Here is a 26,623-nt window from a genome sequence, read left to right as displayed (position 1 = left end):
TTTTATATATACCATAACAATGATTGATATTAATTTATATCATAACCATGGTTTGAGAAAACAGAGAAGATTCCAAAATCATACTTCTGTAACAACTACATAACTAAGATTTAACTGACGTGTGGATATTTTAGATGTACGAAAGTGCAATTCCGAATTTGAGAAATATTATTGATTTTCATTAATGTGTGTGAGCCCCACTAAGGAGGCATTCCAAAATCTCAAATTGCAAATAAGTATTTCCAATCCAATTTGAAGATGGTTTTTACATGGGCCGGGCATGAGTTTAGACACAAACAAGATAGCCCTTCTCTTGGTCATTACCAAAAGAAATGAGTGCCCTTACCATAGGTGGCTCTTCTTCTATTCTTTGCTTCAAACTAGAATCAAAAGCCGCATCACAAAAAAAGCACTTATTTAGACTTAAAAAAACCAGGGCTAAGAAGAAAACCTTCGTTTCTAGCGTCACTAACAAACACTCACATCCGCTTCGCCGCTTTTCGACCAAAGAAACTATGGGATTGAGAGATGCAGTCGCCGCCGTCACCGCCGCCAACGCCATTGCTTCTGCACCTGTCACTCTATCATCATCAGACTATCTCGTTCACAAGTCTCCGAACGACAGTCGTTTATACCGACTCATTCATCTGAGAAACGGGCTTCAAGCTTTGCTTGTTCACGATCCTGAGATTTACCCGAAAGGTCATTCCAAACCTGTTTCAGTGGATGAAGATGATGAAGAGGAAGAAGATGATGAAGATGAGGATGATGAGGATGATGACGATGAGGATGACGACGATGATGACGATGATGATGATGAAGAGGATGATGAGGATGATGAAGAAGATGAGGAAGAAGAGGATGAAGTTCAATTAGGTGAAGAAGGAAAAGAAAGGGGCAAGGGTGCTTCGAATCAGAGCAAAAAGGTTGTTTTTCTGTTGTTGTTGTTGTTGTTGTTGTTTTGTGTAGTGTTCTGCATTTTTGATGAATACCTATTTTGATTTTAGCTAGGGTATGGAGTTTAGGTTTGTATGTGGAAATGCACTGATACAGGGGAAGATTTGAGAACAGTTATGTGCAATTTGGTTTATTGTTATGCTTGTTTATATTGTGAATATATTGATGTGTTTTGTTTGCAGGCTGCGGCAGCTATGTGTGTAGGAATTGGAAGCTTCTCTGACCCAAATGAAGCACAAGGGCTAGCTCATTTTTTAGGTTTTGACATTTATCTCATGCAAGCACAAGTATATTTTTTTGTTAATTTATATGGGTATGGTTAATGACTGTATGTTCAATTATGAATTCCTTGTAACTGTTTTGCAGAACACATGCTCTTCATGGGGAGTGATGAATTTCCAGATGAAAATGAGGTGTGTTTGTCTATGTCATATTTTGTTTATGACCCTTTGAAAGCTGTGTTGTAAATTGGGGATTGCAGATAGTAGTGATTAGTCAATATCTTCTATTTGAGAACACTATGTACTAAATGACATATTGCAATACAAAAGCGGTTAGTTGAAATTCTGCTACGATAAAGTGCTATAGAGCCGATATTTGCAACACTGTTTGAAAATGAACGAATCCTTTTTGTATTTTGAAGAAATAGCTTAATATATAGTAGGTCAAATGAATACTGAATTGCGGTCTTAAGTTAGATGTTTGTAACAAAAGCCTTTTAAGTTTTTTCTTTAATACCAAATTAGTCCTTTTAGGCTGTAAATATTTTCTTTGTTAGTCTTGTAATCATCACATGCATAAAAAACAATATTAAAGTAGAAATAAGCATCAACTAACCTTAAATTGTGAACAACAATATGTTTTCATGTTCGCCATAGGCTCCAAGAAAATTGCAACAATTGAACAAAAACTTAAAGGTCTAACTTTCAGAGACTTAAAGGTCTAACTGGTTAAAAAGAATTTAAAAGACTAGTTTGGTTTAGTGGAATTGTCTACAAACACGAGATAATATTTGTGTTAAGAGTCCCGCATTGAATGAGATATGGCTTGACCTTACAAACCGGTTTTGTAAGATTGAATTAGACCCAACCTAAATTCTAAGTTGGTATTAGAGCCTATCCAAGATCTGTTGGACCACCTGCCATTAGGTTTCTATTATCGGACCACCCAACATTTATATCCAGACACCAATTTCAATAATGTTAGGCGTGAGATGGTGTTAAAAGTCTCACTTCAAATGAAATATGACCTGAAAATATGTTTCATAAGTGGGGTAAATTCTCACATTATAAGCCGGTTTTGTAAGGTTGAGTTAGCACCAATCCGAACTCTATGAATCTGAACCTGAAAAATCTACTGTTATATGATATGAGATACAATTGATGCTGATTTTGTATATCCACACTTCTTATTGCCTTTCCCTTCATCCCTTAATTGAATGCCACATTGCCCTCAAGGGTATTTTTAAGCTTCAACTTCAATAGGTACTTATAAAATAAATGATACATTTAGGTAATGATCTTGCATTATTGTTAATAATGTAGTTCTAGTAATCAAAGTGATTATTCAATTCCTTCTACGTATCAGATGCAACTTTTTTTGGTTTGGTCAACTCAGCTTACTCTTAACTGCAACTGGTTTTCCTATCCTTATTTAACATTTATAGAACCTCCCAATTGATTGGGAAAAAGGTTGATTAATTTCTTTGTTTGTTTGGTTTAGCAATCTAATATCATACTCTTTATATTGTTAGTATGATAGCTATTTGTCAAAGCATGGCGGCTCTTCAAATGCGTACACAGAAACTGAATATACATGCTACCATTTTGAAGTGAAGCGTGAGTTTCTAAAGGGCGCCTTGAAAAGGTAAATTCTGCTATGCTTTGTCTGACAACATTTCCTCTTTAATTCATGATTTTAGACACCGCTTTTTGCAGAGCAGTTTTCCACTAGCCTTTCAATTGGTACTTAATTTTATACTACGTGGTGATGCGTTGATGTATAATGCGTTGTGTGTGTAATGAATTTTAGCTACTGCAGTTTTATAGAGTATAATTCATTCTCTTTTAATATTTATTAGTTTACAGGTTACAAATATTGTAAAGCATGAAACAAAATTAGTAAGCTTTATAATACAATACCTTAAGATTATCAGTCTTGTAAATTTTATCCTATATTATTATTATTATTATCTGTTAATTTAGTCATCTCAATATTTGTTGAAATATTTGACCTATATAATATTGATTATCAATTCAATCACCTTGGTTCTGTATAAGAATTATTTCAACTTTAACAGTCTTAATGTCTTTGGTTAATTATCTTCTGGAAATCGGGAGCTCCTGTGAAGTTGTGACGAATTAATATTTTAATTTATTGATTTCCTTTTTTTTTGGCAGATTTTCTCAGTTTTTCATATCTCCTCTTGTAAAAGCGGAGGCCATGGAGCGAGAAGTACAAGCAGTAGATTCAGGTATTTATTATTTTTAATTTTAATCCTATCCTATGGATTTCCATTTTAGCCTTTCATTTTTAGATATTTTTTCTTCTGTAAATGCTCCAATGCATATCTTCTGCCAGTTTGCTGATGAATTATCTTTTATTCTATAATTGTATACCATAATGGTGTACGAAACTGAACACAGAATTTAACCAGGTTTTACAAAGTGATGCTTGCCGTCTTCAACAACTTCAGTGCCATACTTCTACACCTAATCACCCTTTGAATAAATTCTTTTGGGGTATGTTGTATTATGTTACTCATTCATTTATTGATCAATTAGTTATGTAGATTATTTTGTATAATGAAAATACTGTTTATTTAATTTTTTTTATGCACTTGAAGGGAATAAAAAGAGCCTGGTTGATGCAATGGAAAAGGGTATTGATCTGCGGGACCAAATATTGAAATTATACAAGCAGTATTACCATGGTGGATTAATGAAGCTTGTTGTTATTGGTGGAGGTAAACCTTTATTTTTTCTGGATGAGCCTTGTTGCTTTTTCTAGTTAGCATCTTATAGTGTAATGTTATGCAATTAATTTGTCCTATTCAGTACTCAGAAACAGAGGGTTTATTCTAATGGCTCTTGTAGGATCAAAACCAACATATGGTGGTTTGATTTTAATGATATGCTAAAAATAATACAGAGTCTCTGGATGTGCTCGAGAGTTGGGTTGTGGAGTTATTTGGTGCTGTTAAAAAGGGTCCCCAAGCAAACCCAAAGTTCACAGTGGAAGGTCCAATATGGAAACCTGGTAAAATTTATCGGCTAGAAGCTGTCAAAGATGTTCATATTCTCGACTTATCATGGACACTGCCTTGCCTAAACAAAGAGTATCTAAAGAAACCAGAGGATTATTTGGCTCATCTCCTCGGGCATGGTATGATATCTCATTATGGGTGAATTTTAGAAAGTTGTGACTTGGGAATGTATATTTTCATTTATTTTATATATCATCATGCATTTTTTTATGTATCTCTGATAAAATAAACGTAATACAAAGTTTGTTTATATGAAACTTTTATTGTATGTCGATTGATGCAGTAATACGACGTTTGCTTTTATCATTTAATCAATCTAGAAGTCTAAGATTGGACACTTTATGGTTGACTTTCATTAACAACAATTAAATTAAACTTTTAGAGGGCAGAGGAAGCTTGCTTTCCTTTCTCAAGGCTAAAGGATGGGCTACATCTCTATCTGCTGGTGTTGGCGATGATGGAGTTTTTCGTTCATCAATAGCTTATGTCTTTGTCATGTCCATACACCTCACTGATTCTGGTGTAGAAAAGGTAATCGCAATTTCTTGACTTGCCTAGGCCGTTAGATTCGAAAAAAATTTGTGTTTTTGTTGAGCTATCACTTGTCTAACTCATTGCAGTGGTGTTATTCTTTTTGCATCTGATGAGAGATCAATTCAGTTTGATTTCTGTTAATATTTAGTGATTTTAAACTTTTCATTAATAACTATAAAAATGTGAGAATGTATACTTTCATTTGTGGAACGGTGGAAGCATTATTCTTTCATTAATACTTTCATGTTTCAATGTATTTATTTTCTTCAATATAGCTTAACTTTTGTTTCCCTCACCTCCCAGATCTTCGATATTATTGGCGCTGTCTATCAATACCTTAATTTGTTGCATCAAAATTCTCCACAAGAATGGATATTTAACGAACTTCAAAATATTGGAAACATGGAATTCAGATTTGCTGAAGAGCAGCCTCAAGATGACTATGCTGCAGAGCTTGCAGGTTAGGGTTTAGGTTATAATAGAGATAAATCAATAATGTTTTATTGGTGTTGTAAAATGACTTGTAAAATGGGACAATGTTTTTTTTTTTTGTGGCTAAAAGGGCATATAATTTGGACCAGATGGAGTATAATTTTGTACGATTTCATTGTCCGTATTGACTTATTCTAATTATTTTATTGTGCAGAAAATTTGAAATTCTATCCAGCAGAGGATGTCATTTATGGTGACTACGTGTACAAGACATGGGATGAGCAGTTGATAAAACAAGTTCTCGGTTTCTTTGTTCCTGAAAACATGAGGGTGGATGTTGTCTCAAAGTTGATTCATAACTCTGATGGTGAGTTCTTTTTTCTACCTTTTTCTTCAAATGACTGAATCGTCTCCCTCCAAACCTCTCTTGTTATTCATATAGATCGTAACATGGATAGCTAACATAATCTTAACTATTATCAAATTACAGTTTGGGGTTAGCGATTAACACATCGAATAAGGCATTAAAGTCAAAGTTAGTGTGTATGATCCCATGCTTTAATGATCCTTATCCAGTAATGATACTGCAATCGGTTTTTTGTGGGTTTACTCATTGATTTATTTGTTGAGACTGTGTTTGGAAAAAGCATCATATTCATGGTGTCACTGCACGGCTGTGTCGAAGCCACAACTACTAACTTCACGTTGAACGTGCGTCACAGCGTTTATCCTACGTTTCCAAACAGCCTATGTATATAATACCTGTTATCTTGAAGGAAGTATTATATCAGAATGTTTAAAAGTTTTTGCTGTATGAGTGAATGCCTAGTTTGACAAGGTCCCATTGAACCGCAAATTCTTTTTGAATATTAGATCAGGATGTTTAGATGGATGAGTAGTCCCAGAAGACGCGATTGCTAATGCTATTATTAGAGAAAAAATTATGGTTGCTCCCTCTATTTGAGAAAATATGGTAGAATATTGTTTTAATGGTTTGAATATGTGTGCAGAAGACTTATAAAGCGTTGCTAATGAAGGTTGGTTAGATTGGAGGATAGCCCAGTAGTTAGAGGGAGAACAAGAAAACTATTTCATTAAGAGGGATTTACTGATAAACAATTTATCATTAAGTTAACTTTTATAGGGAAATATTGCATCATCCGATTCATGTAGCCGACCCTACTTAGTAGGGTACTATTTGGTTGGTGTTGTAAATATTAGTGTCCCAGGTTATATTTTCACAACGATGATTGAACTACTTGTTATTCTTTTCAGATTTCAAACATGAACCTTGGTTTGGTTCACGTTATGTTGAAGAAGATATCCCTCAAGATTTGATTGATTTATGGAGAAATCCGCTAGAAGTTGACGCCTCTCTACATCTTCCATCCAAGAATGAGTTTATTCCAAGTGACTTTTCTATTCGAGCTAATGTCAAGTGTGATAATGATTTTGAAAATTTGACTTTTCCTAGATGTATAGTTGATGAAGCTTTGATTAAATTTTGGTATAAGCTGGATAGTACTTTCAAAGTTCCTCGAGCCGATACATATTTCCGAATCAACTTGAAAGGTGGATATGCCAATGCAAAGAACTGTGTATTGTCTGAATTGTTCATTCACCTTCTTAAAGATGAGTTGAATGAAATTATATATCAGGTTAGTCATTTATCTTTTTCATTAGAAACGGAAGAGGACTATAAATGAAGATAGGAGATTCTCCACCATTGTGCTTCACTTTGATTTGCTTACTAAATAACGTTAATAAAAAAGATAAAAGACTAATACTTTCTTCTATATTACATGATTCGGATTAAAAACTTATTTGCAATTAATAAATTTCAATTAAATATAGTTAGTGGAGGGTGTGAAATATCGTGCGGGAGTTTTTATGGATCTATTATATATTTAGATATATTTGTAAATGAGTTTGTGTGTCTATGCATGCAGGCTAGTGTTGCCAAGTTAGAAACTTCTGTCTCTTATGTTGGTGATATGCTTGAGCTAAAGGTCTACGGTTTTAATGAGAAGCTTCCTGTTCTTTTATCAAAGGTTTTGTCAGCTGCTAGATCTTTTGTTCCAACTGATGAACGGTATCAGGTGAGTGACATGCTTGTGTCGATTTCATAAAGGGGAAATTCCACAAACTTCTATTTTAAAATGAATACACACCTCTAATTTGTATAACAGAGGGTAGGTGTGTGTAATTTAGGGAAGATCAATGTTTTTTACAGAATAGAGGTGATTTTTATGTTTTCATTCTTCATTGCGATTGACCAATACCTATTTAAACAGGTAATAAGAGAAGACATGGAGAGAACTTTAAAGAATTCCAACATGAAGCCTCTAAGCCATTCATCATATTTGAGATTGCAAGTTTTATGTGAGAGCTTTTATGATGTTGACGAAAAGCAGCAATATCTAAATGATCTGTCAATTGATGATCTGAAGGCATTTATACCCGAGCTTCGATCACAGGTTTAAATGAAATATTTGATATTGGCATTTTAGTTATATTTTTGCCGTTAGTTGATTTGTAAACACGGATTCTAGGATGAACCTGTATATAAGTCAACCAGGGTTTATTATCACTTTTTATTTGATTAGTTGTCTTTAATTTATTATTGTGAAATTGTTGGATGTTTATTATTTTTTGTCTCAACTTCTTACAGTTATATATTGAGGGTCTATGCCATGGAAATTTGTCAGAAGAAGAAGCGATAGAGATATCCAATATATTTAAGACGAATTTTCCAGTAGATCCACTCCCTATCAAGTCGAGGCATGCTGAGCGTGTCATTTGCCTCCCTTCTAGTGCCAATTTAGTTAGAGATATAAATGTGAAGAACAAGTTGGAAAAAAACTCTGTGATCGAGGTAATTTCAGTTTGATTGGTTGTTATTTGTATTTCATCAACGGGTTCCATATAAGACAATAATTTCTCACATGCTTTTTCCACTTGTTTTGATTTGCTATTTATGCAGCTTTATTTTCAAATTGAAGAAGATATTGGATTGGGATCAACGAAGTTGAAAGCTTTGATCGATCTTTTTGAAGAAATTGTTGAGGAGCCACTTTTTAATCAATTGAGGTAACAATATGATGCTAGAAGTATCTCCTGCCTTTTTGTTAGTTTGGGGCTGAAATTCTTGATATGTAACTGGATACAGGACAAAGGAGCAGCTTGGTTATGTTGTTGAATGTAGCCCGAGAGTAACATATCGTGTTTTTGGGTTTTGTTTCTGTATTCAGTCATCTGAATACAACCCAATTTATTTGCAAGGTAGAGTTGAAAGCTTCATAAATGACCTGGAAGAATTGTTGGTAAGTGTTCCTTATTCAATGGCATTTTTGTAAAGTAGGTTAATATAAACAATTCGATCACCAAATGAAAACTTCTGACCAAGTTTTAGGATTTCCATGTCGAAAATGTTTGGCTGAAATCTATGTTTGTTAAATGAAGATTTGTGTTTTGAAGAAATGTTTTGCTATTGTAGAATGGCCTTGATGACGAATCCTTTGAGAATTATAAAAGTGGCTTAATGGCAAAGCTGTTGGAGAAGGATCCATCACTCACATATGAAAGCAATAGACTGTGGAATCAGATTATTGATAAAAGGTACTTTACATGTTTTATAGACTTTTGTTTAAGTTATTAATAACTTTGTTGATAAAGTATAACCACCTGTGAGTATTCCTACATGGCTCAGCTGGTTGATATCTTTTCTTAGACATAAACGCTTATATGATAAGCACTTATTGAATAAGTACTTAATTTAGCTGTTTAGCCAAACACATAGTTAGAAATGTATGATATTAAATATGCCTTGAAAGGAAATATGCTGAGTATTTGTTATGCTTTGTTCATGCAATGGTGGTTTATTTGATGATAAATGTTGTAAATTTTCAGGTACATATTTGATATATCAAAGAGAGAAGCTGAAGAGCTAAAGAACATAACCAAGCTTGATGTTATTGAGTGGTACAAGACATATTTGAAACAATCATCTCCCAAGTGTCGGAGACTACTTGTTCGGGTATGGGGTTGCAACACAGATATGAAGGAAGCTGAAGCACAACCTGAATCTGTGCATGTCATAACCGATCCAGCAGCTTTTAAGAAGCAAGCTGAATTTTATTCAAGTTTTTGTTAAACTTAAATGTTGGACTACCTAAAATTTCATGAAAGAAATTTTTGAGAGGGAAAACTATACAGTAGAGTTATTGGTTGCTGTAAATTACATTGATTTTTGGGAATTAGTCATTCATTTTATCAATAAGTTATTGTAGTCCATTTGTGTATGAGCTCTCTCTTATGGTCTAGGACAATTATCATAACCTTGTGGTCCATAGTCTTAAGAGTCCTACATCAAATAATAGAAGATCTGAATGTGTTTAAACGTAGAGTCCTTTGTGGATACTAGTGTGATTCCTCCTACCTTGTCTTCTCGGGGCTTTGAGATCCCCTCTGGAAGATGGTAACTTGGAACTTTTTCTGTGTCTCAAACTTTCTGGCTCTCCAAGTTTACTTTTTATGGGTGTGTGTGACCTAGTGGTGAAGACTTGAATTTTAAGAGTATGTTTCTCTCAAGGTCTCAAGTTCAAATCCTGTGAGATAAAAAAAATATTTAAGCCTTGACATTTATCATTGAGTGACCATGAATTATATGGTACTCAAAGTATACTCTTTATCTAGGAAAGTTAATAAAAGTTGTATCATGTTTTCCATCATTTATGAACCTCCTATGTTCGAGGGTTGTGATGTCACATCCGTTGGCCAATATCCCATGAACGAGCAATTGTAAATCCGAATGCCCATTTTGGCCAAAATGTTCTATAATATGTGAGTTACATTGACATACTTCTTTTGTGAGGGTGAGTTTTAACTGTGTATGAATTCTCTATTATGAACATTAGAAATTTGATTCTACAAACTAAATTCTTAAGGCAACTTAGGGAGTGCTCGACTTGTGGTGACCTCCATTTTGATGGCATCTTGATGTTTGGTAAACTTATCAAGTCCTACCTTGGATTCCAATGTTTTTGTAAGAACAGACATTTCTTTTGGCTGTACGCTCCTTTTGACCGTATGCTCCTTTTTCAAATAAGGAGGTGTAACTACAAAGATACTTTGATTCCAAAGCGAGACAGTGTAAGTAGGCTATAATTGAGATTAAGAATGTGTGATTATATCTGGATGGTGAACCACAATTTAAAGTGATTTTTAGCTCCTGTATAATTCTAGATGTTGCTATCTCTGCTCAAATGATTATTGAGGTCAAATTTAAATAGGGGTATCCATCCGTATAACTGAATAGTTGAGATATGAGGACACATATCACTGAATTAAAAAAGGTTTTTGACGTCTCGAACAACAGGACATACTTGACATTCTAGAAGAATTATCGCTATGCATACTTATCCCTAAGAAGACGTTAGAGCTTACGTTTATGCTACATCATTTTTTTTCCTAATATTTCTACATCAAGTCCTCTTTGGGTTGCTTGAAAGATGGGTTTGTTTTGCCTATCCAAGGAGGACTTGGATCGTACTTAACCTAATTTTATTTGGATTGAATATATTTGTTCATAAAACTACATATATTAACTAAAGTAATATGAAAAAAGAAAACCGAATCTCACGTTAAAACTATTTTAATATTATCTTATAGAGAAGTGCTATGAACACTCTTTTTTTGTCACTGTCTTCAACATTCACTCTTCTATAAGATAAAATATAGATAAAATATATGTGAGTCTCTCACTTTAAAAATGAGTCTCGTATAAAATAGTGAAGCTCATATTTGTTCCACCATATAGAAGAGGGAGTGTTAGAGAGAATGACAAAAAAATGAGTGTTTTTAACACTCCTCTTCTCCAGCTGTGCAATTCGTCATAATAATATTCTATCAAATCAAACTTAAGAACATTTTAACCATTTCACGCTATTTAAAAATAAAGTTAGTTTTCTGTCAAAAAATAAAAATAAAATAGTTACTACCTCCGTCTCTAATTATAAGACATTCTTGAATTTTCTCTTTGTCTCTTTTTATAATATTATCTTTAACAAGGGTCGGTCTAATCAATCCGAGAGTTATGTTTTAATTTTAAAAAATTGCTTAAAAAAATATAAATTTATATGGATTTTTTGGAAAAAGGTACTATAAATTATAGATTTTGAAAACAAATTTTAATTTTATATTTGTTTTCAAAAAATCGGTGTAAAAAGTTTTTTTTTAAAAAGATATATTGAGAATAAATTATAATTCTACATCTATTTTTAAAAAATTAAGTGTAAAATAGATGATTTTACAATTATAAAATGACTTATAATTCGAGATAATTTTTTTTAAAACATCTTATAATTTAAAATAAAAGTAGAAATAATTGAATATTTTTATTAATAAAATAGTGATTATATTAGTTTTCAAGATGAAACTCGAGACCTCTTTAAAATTCTTTCATTGCTCTTTAACTAACACATCAACAAAAGTACCTACGATAACCAATTAGTTGCACACATTATTTTTGATGGGAATTAGTTGCACACATTAATACCTTCTTTAATAGATTATTTCATTAAATTACATATATTTACAACTTAGAGGTTATTTAATAAAATATATATAGACATATATTTAAGAGAGAGAAAGAAAGAGAAAGAGAAGGGCATGTGTGTGGTGAGAGAGTGAGAGGAGCCCTACTCTTAAGAGGCTCACGAATCAACTCCAAGTGTATGTCCCTTAATTCATCTGTCCAAACTCCTTCACATTAATGTCCTTTTTGCATAACTATGGGACCAAAATTGGGACAATCCCTTGTGAAGGGAACCTTCACTGATCCCTAAAAAAACAACACAAACCAAACAAATCTGGCACTGTATCTTATTAAATTTTGATTTTAATTAAAGGAAAATACTTATTCTTGTGAAAGATGAAAACAAGAATTGCAAGAAGAAATCACCACCATTGTGAAATAAGTATAAACTTATTTATACTAATACATCAATATAAATAAATTCTGCAGTTAATAATTGAACCTTAGATTAAACGTTTATATTAGATAGATTTTGCTTTTTTAAATATATATATTTTTTTGTAATTAAGATAATATAATGAAGAGAGCAAATAATTTAATACAATTTTAATTAAAAATAAATATATTTGAATATTTAACATGTAAGATAAGACATTGAAATTAAAATTGAAAATGTGAAAATAAGTGTATACAGTAATTTTTTTATGTTTCATTTTTTTTCAACATCTCTAAACATAATTCTTGATCGTTCTGTGGATTGAAGACATTTCATATTTGAACCATTAAGATATAATGACATTATATAACTAATCATCATAGTTGACGTTAACATATAAAACGACATTCTCTATTTTGTGATGTCTTGATAGTTTGAGGATGCAGGGAATAAGATTTGAATATGTTTCTTTGGATTGAATATGAGTTGGATATTTAAAAAGTATAGGGTATTGTTTTTGTGTGTTTGTCTTTCACTATATAATTAAATATTAACGTATACAATTAAATTAATTTAATTGAATGATTTCTTTAATGTTAATCTATTATAGTATATTCAATCAGATTCGCGGACTATCGTATTGCCAGATTAAATATTTTGTTCGTCATAACACCCGAAATTATGAAGTGGGTTGAAGATATTAAGCTAGTTCACATTTTTCAGAGAAGTTAATCGTTGTGTGGATGCTTTAGCTAAGGTTGGAGCAACAAGTGGAAACTTTTTATTGTTTGAAAATGAGGTTCTCATGTTTTTAAAACATCTCGTAGAGATAGATTGTCTAGGTATCTCCATTGTTAGGAGAAGTATGTTGTAGCTTCGTTTTTCTTTCGGGCGTTCTGCCCTCCCTCACACAAAAAAAAACTAAATTCCCCGTGCGATTAATTATAAAATAAATTATGTATTGATTACATAAACACATTTAGGATGTCACTCACCATTAATAACACTTGTTCCATAATACTTATTAATTAAAACAAATAAATTCAAGTACACCTGTCATCATATGTTCACCTTCACTTAGGTTATCATCACAACATAATTCATCAACTAAGCATGCTACATAAGTATTAAGTCTCATAAAATTAAAACAAATATGGCAAAAGCCTCCACAATCAACATATGTTTAGAAAATCAAAAGTATAACATCCAAATTTCAATTAACGAAACACAATAATAAAATAACATCATTCGTCCGTCCAATATTAGAGACCAAAGCAACAAACTCTAAACGCATAAAAACAGGAAATAGAAGAGCAACCTCAATGCCATCCTTCTGCTCTAAGCAACCACTCTTTTACCTACTCGTCTGTATTCCAAAGGAGCACAAAATCACACAAACAACAAAGGGGGTGAGAATACATTCAAATAATAAATGGTGCATAAACAATCAAGAGAAATTCACACGTTACACACACACATATCAAGCATGCATCTTAAATATCATGTATTCATATCTCAATCAAACTCACTTATTCACACAAGAGTATTAACCAATACAAAACAATCTCAATTGCATAATTCTTATATAGTGCAATGCAACAATTGAATCGACTCATGCTCATTACGGTCCCCACTCTGAACCGGACTCATAACTCAACACTATATTTTTGTGGTACCGACTCAACCTTTGGTTCTTCTGTTCTTCATATGAACCAGGTTCCAATAAACTGTGAACCCCGAGCCCTAACATCTGAGCTCAAGCCCCCACATCTGAGCTTGAGACAAGTCACTAGTCTCCACTCTTAACTAGCGAACATGCCTCTTTCACAATAACGACAACATGTGATGCATGGCATATCACAATGCAATGACAATAATCAACATTCTTGCATCGTATTATATTATTTTTTCTATTTTGTTAAATATTCAAGTATTATTTTATACATTTAGACATATATTGTATTTAAAAATAAATTATACTATTTATAAGAGATAATATAGTACTTACAAATGTATTATGTCTAAAATAATATAATTTTAAATTTTATCTATAATAAATATTATGGAGATTTTATTTTAATTTTTTAAAATAAAAAAGCCCGTTTAGGGTCGGGTAGCCCAAAGCCCATCTAGATTCTAGAACCGGGCTTGGGTAGTAATTCTCGAGCTCATATTAAATCGGGCCTTTAGTAGCTTAAAGAGACTTATCGATCAAATTATTTTACTTAAAAAAAAATTTAATAATATTTTATAACTCAATAATTTTGAAATCTAAATTTTAACATAGAATCCTATATCTAGACTCAGTTGTGATCTGACTTCGATGGACTTGGAAAAACAGACTTGTACGTGAAAAATAATTAACATAGTGGAATGAGATACTACGATATCAGTGAGCTCTCAAAAAGAGATAAAACCTAATTAATATACCACATTTAAAAAAACCATATAAAAAAATTAGTCTTCTAAAGTTGGTTTTGGGAAGCCTTCCGATTTTCACACTTTCATTTTACAAAGCTCCAAAGAAAATTATCGATAAGATTCAAAGCAACTTCTTGTGGGGTGGTACGAAGGATAATCGTTGTATTTATTGGGTTAGTTGGAAAGAAGTTTATCTTCTGGTAGAGGTAGACTTGGTATAAGAAGGATCAAAGACTTTAATGTGGCTTTATTGAGAATGTGGAAGTGGAGAATCTTGGGGGAGAGGGGAGAATTGTGGTTTAAAGTCATGAAGGCTCGGTATGGCGACATAATGATTATGATAGCAAATGAAGGAGTTAAAGTGAAAGAGAAGGTCTCTAAATCTTCTTGGTGGATGAATATAATCGCTTTGGATATTAAACATTGGGAGGATTTATTTATTCATGGTTGCCGTTTTCAGGTGAGAAACGGTTTTGCTACCTCTTTTTGGCATGCTAGGTGGTTGGAGGAGAGAATTCTTAAGGATATTTTTCCTACTCTCTTTGCTGTTTCTTTATTGCAGGAAGTCTCCATTGTAGTTATGGGAGGATGGATCAATTGAGAATGGAGGTGGGGGATATGGGAATTCCTTTATCTTTCTATTTGCAGACCAATGGGGTTGTTGTTTTTGCCCAGTTTCTTGCGCTACTACAGCAGTTTGCTCTAGGGCATGGCAGCACGGATATGGTAGTGTGGGATGAAGCTTCGGACGGTCTTTTTTCGGTGTCATCTTGCTGTAGCCTTCTGATTCAGCACCAGATTCCTCGCGGTCCAAGGGATAGGTATGACTCAGCTTTAAAGTTGATTTGAAAAATGGAGGTTCCTCTCAAAATAAAGGCTTTCGGGTGGCGCTGTTTCATCAATAGATTACCGAAACGGGACTTACTAGTGGCTAGAGGTATCGATTCTATCTCTAATTTAACTTGTGTGTATTGCGGCTTTTATTCCGAAACGTCTGGGCATTCTTTGCTGGATTGTTATTGCTCTATTTGGTGTGGAAAGACATGGCGGATTGAATTGGGATAAAGGACTTTAAATCAAATGATTTTAAGGATAGCTTTTTAAAATGGCTTTCTTTTTGCAAAGAATCTAGTTTTAAGAAAGGCAAGGAAGGCGTTGTTTGGTTGGCTACTTCTTGGAAACTTTGGATGGTGAGGAATGGAATCGTGTTTAGAAATGTTACGTGGAACGTTTGAGACATTATTTGGGAAATTAAAGTTTACAAATTTACCAAACCAATTATTATTTTTACGATTTTAGCAAGAACCCTTGATATTATCTGTCTGAAATTCCAATTGGCGTGTAATTTTTTTTTTGGAGTTTTTTCCTCCGTTGTTTGTATCTTGTGTTGAGAACTTTGGTTCTCTGTTACCATATATCATTGCTTTTAGAAAAAAAGAAAAGAAAAATTAGGATCAGATAAAATAGTTAGGATAATTATAAGTCTATTTCAAACTTTTTGTTACTAACCAAGCTTCCATGATTTGACATATTACGTTTTCTACATAATCATGTTTTCTACAACTCATATCTTAAATTCTACTAATTAATTAAAATATAAAACGGAGCAGAATTCAGGTGAATGAACATTTCTTAAAAAGTTTAAAATGTCTATTTTTTTAAGACTATTTTATTTTATTTTAGAATTTAAGGTTTCAAATTGTTCAATTTAATTAAATAATATGAACTAGTATAAAAATAGGACAGGATATTTTGTGCAACTTGTAACCTATTTCACCTAATATATTTTATGAAATGAGACATTTTCAATGTCTAATATGTAGGAAATTATGTTTAATTTCTTATAATATAAGGTTTACTCTTAAAAGACTCGTGTAAATGAGTTTTAACCAAAATACTAATAGTATGCTACAAAATTTCAAAACGGTGGCTGAGCTTTTAATTCATTTTTCTCAGCTTTGTCATAACTAAATTAATAGAGCATGAGAAACTCTGCTTTCTCATATCACAAAGAAGATGAACATACCAGATTTCTGTTACAATCAGTTACACTGCATAAAACTGAAATGATTAAGGTTGTCCACTTATATACTATCCTATTCTATAGTATGAATAATAAGCAATAGAAGATAACAAGCAAAAGCCCAATGACTTAGATAGGCCGGCCCAATACAATGTGTAAATACTAATACTCCCCCTTAAGATCAAGGAGGTAGCAATGACACGACTTTGAGCTTGCTTCGAAGATCTTTAAAAGCAACATTGGGCAATGGCTTAGTCATGATATCAGCTAGCTGTGCAGAGGCTGGAACATGATGTATTTTGAGTTTGTTTGCAACTACCCTTTCCCTAACAAAATGTATATCAAACTCAATGTGTTTTGTACGAGCATGAAGAACAGGATTATGACTCAACATCACAGCACTTAAGTTGTCACACAGTAGAGTGGGAGAGAAGCACTTGACCTTTATTTCAGCTAGAAGAGACTGCAACCAGAGTAACTCAATTGTGGTGTGTGCCAGAGCTCTGTATTTTGCTTCTGCACTCGACCTAGCCACAAGGGATTGCTTCTTGGAGCTCCACGAAATAAGGTTGGGACTAATAAATATGCAAGTGCCAGATGTTGACCTCCTGTCATCAGGATCATTAGCTCAATCAAAGTCATTGTAGGCTCTAATAGAGAGGTCTTGATTCAAGTTTGCAAGAGATAACTTGAGGCCAAAAGAAGCAGTACCATTGAGATACCCTAGAATGCGTTTCACCATACTCCAATGAATGTCCAAAGGGTTAGCCATAAACTTGCAAGCCTTATTTACACAATAGGCTATATCAGGCCTAATAAGAGTAATGTATTGTAAGGCACCTACAATAGATCTGTATAAGAGAGGATCCTTCATGATATCAGTAACAAACCTGCTGAGCTTGCAATGACTGAACATAGGTGCAGTTACACCATTGGCTTCTTCCATGTTAACTCTACTAAGTAGATCTTTGATGTACTTTGTTTGAGTGAGAATAATTGAGCCATTGGTTTGATATCTGACCTCAAGACCCAAAAAGTATTATGGCCTCCCAAGTTGCTTAAGAGTAAATTCATGATGATGTTTGGAAATCACCTTGTGAATTAGGGTAGATGAAGAACCTGTGACAAGTATATCATCCACATAGACTAATGCATATAGAGTTATGCCTTGATGACTGTAGATGAACAAGGAGTGATCACACCTGCTGGCCACAGATCCAAACTGAAAAAGAGTTTTATGAAGCTTCTCATACTAGGCTCGTGGGGTCTGCTTCAGACCATAGAGAGCCCTATTTAGCTTACACACCAGAGTTTTATTTTCATTTACAAACCCTGGTGGTTGGGCCATACATACTTCTTCCTCAAGAGACCCATTTAAAAATGAATTATTTATGTCAATTTGTGCTATGTCCCACTTATATGTTAAAGCAAGAGTAAAAAGAACCTCGATGGTTGCAGGTTTGATGCCAGGTGCAAAAGTTTCCTGATAATCAAAGCCATACTGCTGACAGAAGCCTTTGGCAATCAATCTAGATTTGTACTTGTTAAGAGAGCCATCAGAATTCTCTTTGATCCTAAACACCCATTTGCAGCTTATGGCTTTTCTACGAGCAGGAAGAGATGTTAGAGTCCAGGTGTGTTTAGCCATCAGAGCATTGTACTCTTGGTGCATAGCTGTAAGCCACTTGGGATGAGCTAATGCTTGCTTGAATGTGGTAGGCTCAGTATGAGTCAAAAAGGATTTAGGTTTTAAACTACCTGTTTAGCCCCTGGTAACCATAGGGTGATTGTTGGTAACAAGTGTTTTATGTGGGACATTATCAGGAATAGAGGGAGACAAGGACAACTCAGAAGGCACAGGTATAACATTATCATTAGGATGGTCTAAAGCATGATCAGACTCAAGAGAAAGAGGGATGTTTCTTTGAGTGGTTTTAGATAAGACTTGCTGAGTATTGTCAGGAGTGACAACCTGGTTGACATTGACCTGACCTGAACTAGTATCAGCCTGGTGAAAAGAAGCAATAGACTGCACAGGGTTAGACTGATCAGTTTGTGTAATGTTAGGGAGTAGGTTATTTGTAGAGTTACCTTTATGAAGTAGCAGCCTAGGTGCCTACACATAACTAATAGAACAAGTATCATTTCTTTGATGACTACTACCTATTATAGAGTGAAAGGAAAACTTTGCTTTATCAAACACAACATCTTTTGAAATATATATTTTTGCTTCACTACTGAGACACTTATGTTGAGAAGAGATACCTAGATATATACACTTAGAACTTCTGAGTTGCATTTTGTTTTTATTAAAGGGTCTAAGATAAGGAAAACAAGCACCTCCAAAGGTTTTGAGACACTTATAATCTGGTATAGTATTGAAAAGAGCATTATAGGGATAAGTAAAATCTAGAAAAGTAGATGTTGGTACCCTATTTAAGAGGTATACAACATGAGTGAAACTATGATCCCAAAATTCCATAGGCATTTTAGCATGAGCCAGGAGAGTTAAACCCATTTCTACCATACTTCTATGTTTTCTTTCCACAGTGCCATTTGGTGTGAAGTGTGCGGGAATGTTAACCTATGGAAAATACCTAGTTCACTTAGGTACTTTATGAATGGTCTAAATTCACCTCCAAAGTCAGATTGGACAACTTTGACTTGAGTGTTAAACTGAGTTTTCACATAAGCTAGTGTCATACCCTAATTTTTGACCCCCCTAAGATGTCATATCTTCAGGCTTTTCATCAGATCAAAACAAATACCCAAGAGCAGTCACTTCTTCATTTGGCATTTAATCGAGGATTGTCAGAAGTAAAAGAACTCAGGCAAATGATCAATCAATAGAAGAATTAGTCTCTAACACAATCATAGGATTCAAAAACTTCATTCTATCCACCTATGATTGATTAGATACCCATCACCTGGACTAAGGATTGCTTACCTCACCAGTCTAGGGTTTTGAGCCCCATCAAGGACTAAAATCAGGGGTCACATTTGGGAAACCCTAGAAAGCTCAAAGGTATCACTCAAATACTTCAATCATTCTCAAATAGTTCATATGACAATATCCATATGGCATTACACTTCAATTCAAGGCCTACAGTCATCATTTCATCTGGTCGACAATTAGGGTTTTTGACCTAATTCACCAAGATAGTTGACTTTTAATCAGGACATGGATCCAAAACTCAAAGCATGACTCAAGAACTTCTATTACCTCAATATAATCCATTCACATCACTCATTTGAGGAGGAAAGTTTGATTCATCACAAAAGTCCAAGAATTCACTTCATCTGGAAAAAGTCAACTGAACAAGATCACCTTTGACGTTTTGGGAAATTTGGTCAACCATGACTTTTGAAGTTTTAAATCATCAATATATGATATTTGAAGTCATTTGATCAAGAAAAATCAAGAAAATCAATCAAGAATCAAAAGTCAAAAGTTTGACTTTTCATACTTAGAAAATTTTCTAAGTGTTTTCAAGTGGTTTTTGCCAAACTTTGGAAGGGATTTTCTCAAAATTTCACTTACAAACTGAAAAAAACTTCCAACATGAAAGTTGTAGATTTTGATCCAATAAACAACTTTGACACATATAATTTTTTGGCTAAAAATCAACCATTGAAGAGTTATGGAGCTTCAAAGTGGCTGCCTTCATAAAACATGCAAGAAAACCCTAGTTTTCTTCAAACTTTATGGGACTTTTTCACTAATTTCCCTAAAGAATTTGGGCAAACACCAAACTAATGAATTAAATTACATATTAAGGGCTTTCCAAATTGTGCTCAACCTTCTCCAAATTCATTTTGAGCTAAGAGATATGATTGATCAAAGTTAGGCACTTGAAGTGAAAATTATAGGTCATGTGCAATTTGGAACTTTGCAATTTTGTGCAAATGACTTCTCTAAATGATGCTACCCGACCTCTAATACATCTGCAAGCACACCATACATCCATTTTCATCATTGCATAAGGATTAGAGAATATTCCCAAAAACAAAGGCATGTGATTATGTAATGATTACATTTGAGAATTTATGGCAAGATGATGAATCACCAAAGGAATCTCTTCCCAACCAATTGGAGCTCATTTCTGTCTCAGATTTATCCACTAAGATCAAGCAAAATCGAGGGCTAGGGGATTGATCAAATGGAATCAAAATTCCCATCATTGCATTTTGGATATTTTTGAATTCCTTCATAGCCAAGAAACCAAATCAACCTCACTATGTAACCACACTCCTCTACAACTATACTGAACCATTTGCCTATAAATACAAGTGCTATCCTTCATACAATTCACACCAAAGCAACTCTATTCCTTGCTTTCTCTTTCTCTTCTCATGCTTATGGTTTTTCAAAGTTCTTTGGCAAGAAGAATCGTTTTCTTCAAACCAGAGCTTCTCTTTGGAAAGTAAGCATTCTAACATCTCAAGGGGGCTCATTTGAGGTGATCCAAGCATCTGGATCACTTCTGTAGGTGAAGGAACACCATTGTTGCTTTCACTTTGGAGCTGTTGCAGTTGGAGGTCCATAGAGCAATTCAGAAGGTTTCAAGCAAAGCCAAGCATCCAGACACGTTCCTTAGGGCATAGTGAAGCTGTTCAGATGGCTGCAGCTCATCTGTAACTGAAGATTCATCATCCTCCATGTCCACTTGAAGCTCAAATTGAAGGTGTCAGGTAGAGCAATTCAGAAGGATTGAAGTCACAATAAGCATTCATTTTGCATCACTGAGTCCCAAGGAAGCTTTTAGGATCACTCACACAAGCCCAGGTGTTCCTCATCATTCTCACGACCTCCATTTTCAGAGGTATTTTTTCAAACTCCAACCCAGTTATTTGAGTATTCTTTCTCATATAGCTCGATACTATCTTGTTCAGCATCATCAGAGGATTGAAAACCCTCTATCATCATTCATTTATTCATCTTGTTTGTCATTTAATTTTAAATTTAGGGTTTATGTGTTCTTCGTGTTCATACTGAAATTAGTTAGCTACACTTAGAATAAATGAATCTTGAACCCATGATCATGTTCCTCGTCCAAAAACGAGCAAAATTGATGTTTACATCGTACCATTTGGTCGAGAAACCAGAGAGTTAGAATTTTGAATTCTCACGAGCTCAAGGAAGAAGATGACTATGGTGGCGCGCAAATTTGAATCTCCTGGGTCTTTTTAAAATATAATCAATTCATTGCGTATGTTATACAAACTGAGCGCGTAGCTCCGTTGGCCAGGTTTTGAATGTTAGTCATTAAGGGCGTGGGTTCGAGCCTCCCTAGGGCCAAAACCATTTTTTTTACCACTTTTCTCACTTATTTTCTTCACAACGTCAACCAATTATTTCACCTATTAAACTAAGTCATTTTCACTTCATTCTTCACACACTTGTTGATTAATATATATACTTCATGAATAAATAAAAAAAATCACAAAAATATTATTTATTTTGTACATTTTTATTAGGTTGAAAAAGGCGTTGTTTTAGTGTCTAAAATATGTTTTAATATATATTTTCATTTAACTTTTCAAAAACCTAATACCTCATAAATATTTTGTGATAAAACCCTAAGCCATTTAGGTCTCAATTAGGTTTAGATTTCATCTTTACCCTAATTAAGTTGACTTTTTGTCAAAATTCAAAACTGTTTTCATATTTCAAAATAAACAGACGATCGAGGTTGTCAAACAATAGAACCTTGCATCTTCTCAACTGTTTCTCATAAACAAGAAAATCATTTTCATTGGGCCTCTATTAGAGTGTAAGACCCAACACCTTTTTCTTTTCATAGTTTGTTTTCAAAAACTGTATTTACAAAATCTCCTTTCTGTTTTCAAAACATTCTTCTGGTATTTGAAAGGCATTATTCCCGGTGAAACTCTTCAGATACCTATGGACCTTTGTCCATCTTCACTTCTTCTGTTTTCAAAACCATTAACTGTTTATAATAAATATTCAACAGTTATCAATAAAACAACAAAAATTGCTGTTGAGGCTTTGTACATACTTCTTCAAAGGCCTCCACTCCATCCAGGTTAGGCTTTACAAGCTTTCAATTTACAGTCTTTATTTAAATTACTGTCAAATATAGAACTGTTTATATATTGTTTAGAACTACGTTTGAGTGTAAACCCTAGGACAGTTAAACTATATATATATATATATATATTATAGGAATATAGCCTAGGATTGAGAATGTCTTCCCGGTGAAGGCTCTTTCCTAATTAGAGATCTGTAGTTAAAACCCCCAAGATGAATTATTCTTGGTGAAACATCTTGGTAAAAGCCTTAGAACCCAAAATAGGACACATCCACCCAAAGAGGAATTATTCCCGGTGAAACCTCTAACCCATTTGCTTAGAGCCAAAATAAGTTCAAAACCACATAGCTTTCTCTTGTGCTATAACAAGGACCCTCGATGACCCTCGATTAGCCTCCTCCTGGGCTTTGTACAAGGACCCACAGGCTTCTTAAAAGCATTTCCAGCTTCGTCTTGAGCTTGTATACAAGGACCCATCAGGTTTCTTATAAACATAGGAACAGGTCTTTAGTTACCTTTTAGCCTATCCTGGTGAGTTTCTTCCATTCTTTAAACCAGACTTTAAACAAGCTAAGATTGTCTCAATCTCATATTGAGTACACTTTTTGGAATGAGAGACATGGACAGTCTCTGTCACCCTTATCTTCATCAATCTTCCTTAGCAGAGTCTAGGATCTTTATTTGCTTATTCTCAGTCAGTGTCAGCCTTAATCTTGGGCTTTAAAACAAGAAGTCTCCACTAGATAATCTTTCTGCCATTTTTGATAAAAACCCCTGGAAAGGGTTAGCCTCCAAAAGTTCAGTCTTTTAATAGACTATTTCTCCAGCTGAGTCAAAATCCCTGGAAAGGGTTAGCTTCCAAAAAACATAAAAATAAATTAGTTTGTTAAAACCTCTAGCAAAATAAAACTCCCCCAGTGAGTCTTTCATTTTTAGTAGCCACAACCTTGGGCTTTGTACAAGGCAGAAAAACCATATTTCCCTGTGTCAAAGATTCCTAATCTCAAGGATCTTTTCCCCATAGAGTCTTCCATAATCAGTTTCTTTAAGAGTCCGCCACAACCTTGGGCTTTGTACAAGGCAGAAAAGAATCTTTCCCCTAGCTAGAGTAGTCACAACCTTGGGCTTTGTACAAGGCACACAAAATAGAGTCATTCATAGTCTTAAAAAACTCAGTTATCCTCAGCAGTTAGCCACAACCTTGGGCTTTGTACAAGGCACACACAAATAGAGTCTCCCTAAAAAAGAGTCAGCCACAATTCTGGGCTTTGTACAGAACACCAAATAAAATCCATCAAATAAACACTCTCCAACTAAAGTCAGCCTTAATTTTGGGCTTTGTACAGAACACAAATTCCCTGTAAATTAACCCCCAGTAGAGTTATCTCCCAGAGTCAATAAAAACAATAAAAAAGCCTCAAGCTTGGGCCTCATGCAAGCCAGCTAAAGTCAAATCTTTTATACAGTAGATTGACATAGCTTACCTCTATAGAGAGATATTTTTACTACTCTACCACATTCATACAAACAAACATCATATTTCATTTTAATTCCAATCAATTCTCCCATTTAGGATTTTGAAAGGCATGAGCTGGCAGTAAAACCCAGACATGTGATTAACTTTCCCTAATTTGGATGAGCACCTTTCTTTCGTTCAAGACACAATTGACCGGTATACTTGCACATACACAAGTAAGGTCCCTCTCTTGAATGAAATGAATTCAGTTATTCTGTCACTCTTTTAATGTTTGTGGTGGAATAGTAGAAATACCTTCTCTATAAAGATGACTTCATGTCTCTTTACTGTAAACAGAGATTTAATTCAAAGCTTCAACCTTGAGCTTCAAGCAAGGCACCAAAAATAATTAATTTCCCTAATTAGTTCCCCGAACTACATCAAGCTCCGACTTCCATTAGGGATATGTAGGCATGAGGTTCACAAGGAATCTCTGCGAGCTAATAAAATACCAAAAATAGTCAGTTCGTTTGTCTGTCTGTCTGTCTTTTTCTTAGTCAATTCTATTCCTTCTCCTAACACAAAGGAGAAACTTTCCCAATGATTAGCAATAAACACAATCACAATGACACAGAGAAGGTTCCCGTAGAGTACTACGGATATGTAGGGTGCTTAAACTCTTCCCTATGTATAACCGACCCCCCGAACTCCAGAATTTCTAGACTAGGTGAATCCCCACACTTAGCAAACTCCTAGGGTTAATTTGAGATCTTTTTCCCCTCTCCTACTCGTTAGGACAATTAAAAAGTTCGTGTGATATCGTAGGAAGAACTGAAACAAAATTCATCCCGCCCCGGGCGCATTCTCCTTCCAAATTTCGCGTGAAGGGTCTAGCGTGCCGTCCTCCCAAGTGAACGGGGAGGTAAAAAAAATGACACCACAGAAAAATGGCGACTCTGCTGGGGATATTAGTGTTAAAAACCTTGGTTTTTCATCCAAACCAATGGTTGACCTGTTGCTGGTGCAGCCCCAATGAGGAATTAGGGATGCCAAATTCCCCCTCAAACAAGAGAGGTCCTGCCTAACCTCTGTGTCATTTCATGTGTTTGTTACATATATATTTGTTTATTTTGTTTATTCTGTATCGGGAAAGGGCTTGATTCCCCCTTGTGGTGAGAAATCCTATATCCGGATTTGAGTGCAACATAAGATAGGATGGAGGATGTCTTCTCGGTGAAGGCCCTCTAATCTTGGTTTCCAAATCTACTCTTGGGATTTGCCTGGCTGGTTGTGATTAACTGCGCCAATGCATTCCGAGACTGATTTGTACCAGGAGGACCTAGAAACACATTAACCCAACTTAAAGCCTTTCTTAGGACGTAGAGCGGTGATTACGGAAGTAATTGTCATGCAGATACTACACTCAGAGAAAACTCTCTTATAGATACCAGTCAACGTATCTTTAAGGTTGAGCAAAAACTCTGAGACCCCTAGAACCCGTTCTACAGGTACAAAAATCCTTATTCTTAGTTTACCTTGGGGCGAGGTTTGCGTTGTGACTTCATGACCACTATACCCTTCTACGCCATGTTTGTTTAAAACTCTTGTGTGTGCATTCATGCATTCATTCATAATAATTAAAACAAAAAAAAAGAGTCTTTTTCGAGTTGTTTTTCAAGGAAACTAAATAACGAACGTTTTGAACTTCATAGAAAGAGAGAAACAGAGAAAGGACTTAAGGATCTATATCATGGATTACGGAAGAAAGAGAGCTAGGAAATACACCTTCAAAATTCCTAAGGTCGAGGAATTGGAAAAGCTCGGAAAACTGGTGGTTAACCCCCAGGCTTTCAAGGAGAAGTATGGAAAACTTCTGCCTCTTCTTAGCACTAACATTGTGGATGGGATCCTTCCCACTTTGGTACAGTTTTACGATCCAACGTATCACTGCTTCACCTTTCCAGATTATCAACTCATGCCTATGCTGGAGGAGTACTCTCGTCTGATTGGAATACCCGTGTACGCGCAAGATCCGTACTCCGGTTTGGAAAAGAATCCTGACGACATTATCATTGCTGCAACTACTCCTTTGAACGTAGTCGACATCAGAACTCATATGGTGAGTAGAGGAGGAATTCAAGGATAGCCCTCCAAGTTCTTGTTAGATCAAGCTCGGTACTTCGTCAGCATCCAAGATATGAGCGCATTTGAGGAAATCTTGGCTTTGCTTATCTACGGATTGTTTTTGTTTCCTAACATTAACGATTTCATCGACATCAACGCAATTAAGATATTCTTGATTGGAAATCCAGTTCCAACCTTGCTTGCGGATGCTTATCACTCTGTGCATTCAAGAAACCTGCAGCGAGGAGGATTCATCACATGCTGTGTATCGTTGCTATACGAATGGTTCGTCACGCACCTGCCGAAGTCTAGCACTTTCTGGAACATGAGGGATGGCCTTTATTGGTCACCGAAAATCATGTCCCTCACTCATACAGACATTGAGTG

At 34.7% G+C, this 26,623-nt stretch overlaps 1 protein-coding gene across 1 annotated transcript; it reads left to right on the top strand.

Annotated features, from left to right (window-relative positions):
- The first annotated feature begins 270 nt into the window (after positions 1–270).
- On the top strand, positions 271–9,476 carry LOC131662151 (nardilysin-like). The gene is made up of 19 exons (XM_058931855.1): positions 271–926; positions 1,140–1,215; positions 1,324–1,370; positions 2,711–2,823; positions 3,357–3,430; positions 3,603–3,698; positions 3,803–3,922; positions 4,108–4,341; positions 4,605–4,753; positions 5,060–5,216; positions 5,403–5,555; positions 6,464–6,846; positions 7,138–7,287; positions 7,483–7,665; positions 7,860–8,063; positions 8,172–8,278; positions 8,358–8,511; positions 8,685–8,806; positions 9,098–9,476. The coding sequence occupies exons 1-19, from the start codon at positions 333–335 to the stop codon at positions 9,339–9,341; spliced, it is 3,360 nt and encodes a 1,119-aa protein (XP_058787838.1). The 5' UTR covers positions 271–332; the 3' UTR covers positions 9,342–9,476.
- The last annotated feature ends 17,147 nt before the right edge of the window (positions 9,477–26,623 follow it).

The sequence above is a fragment of the Vicia villosa genome, linkage group LG3, assembly GCF_029867415.1.
Source record: "Vicia villosa cultivar HV-30 ecotype Madison, WI linkage group LG3, Vvil1.0, whole genome shotgun sequence".
Lineage (NCBI taxonomy): Eukaryota > Viridiplantae > Streptophyta > Magnoliopsida > Fabales > Fabaceae > Vicia > Vicia villosa.
This window is presented reverse-complemented; position numbering and strand designations above follow the sequence as displayed.

Coding starts and splice junctions, on each gene's coding strand:
- LOC131662151 (XM_058931855.1), top strand. CDS start 333: ATGAGTGCCCTTACCATAGGTGGCTCTTCTTCTATTCTTTGCTTCAAA. Junction 3,431..3,602: donor AGTACAAGCAGTAGATTCAG/GTATTTATTATT, acceptor AACTGAACACAG/AATTTAACCAGGTTTTACAA. Junction 6,847..7,137: donor TGAATGAAATTATATATCAG/GTTAGTCATTTA, acceptor CTATGCATGCAG/GCTAGTGTTGCCAAGTTAGA.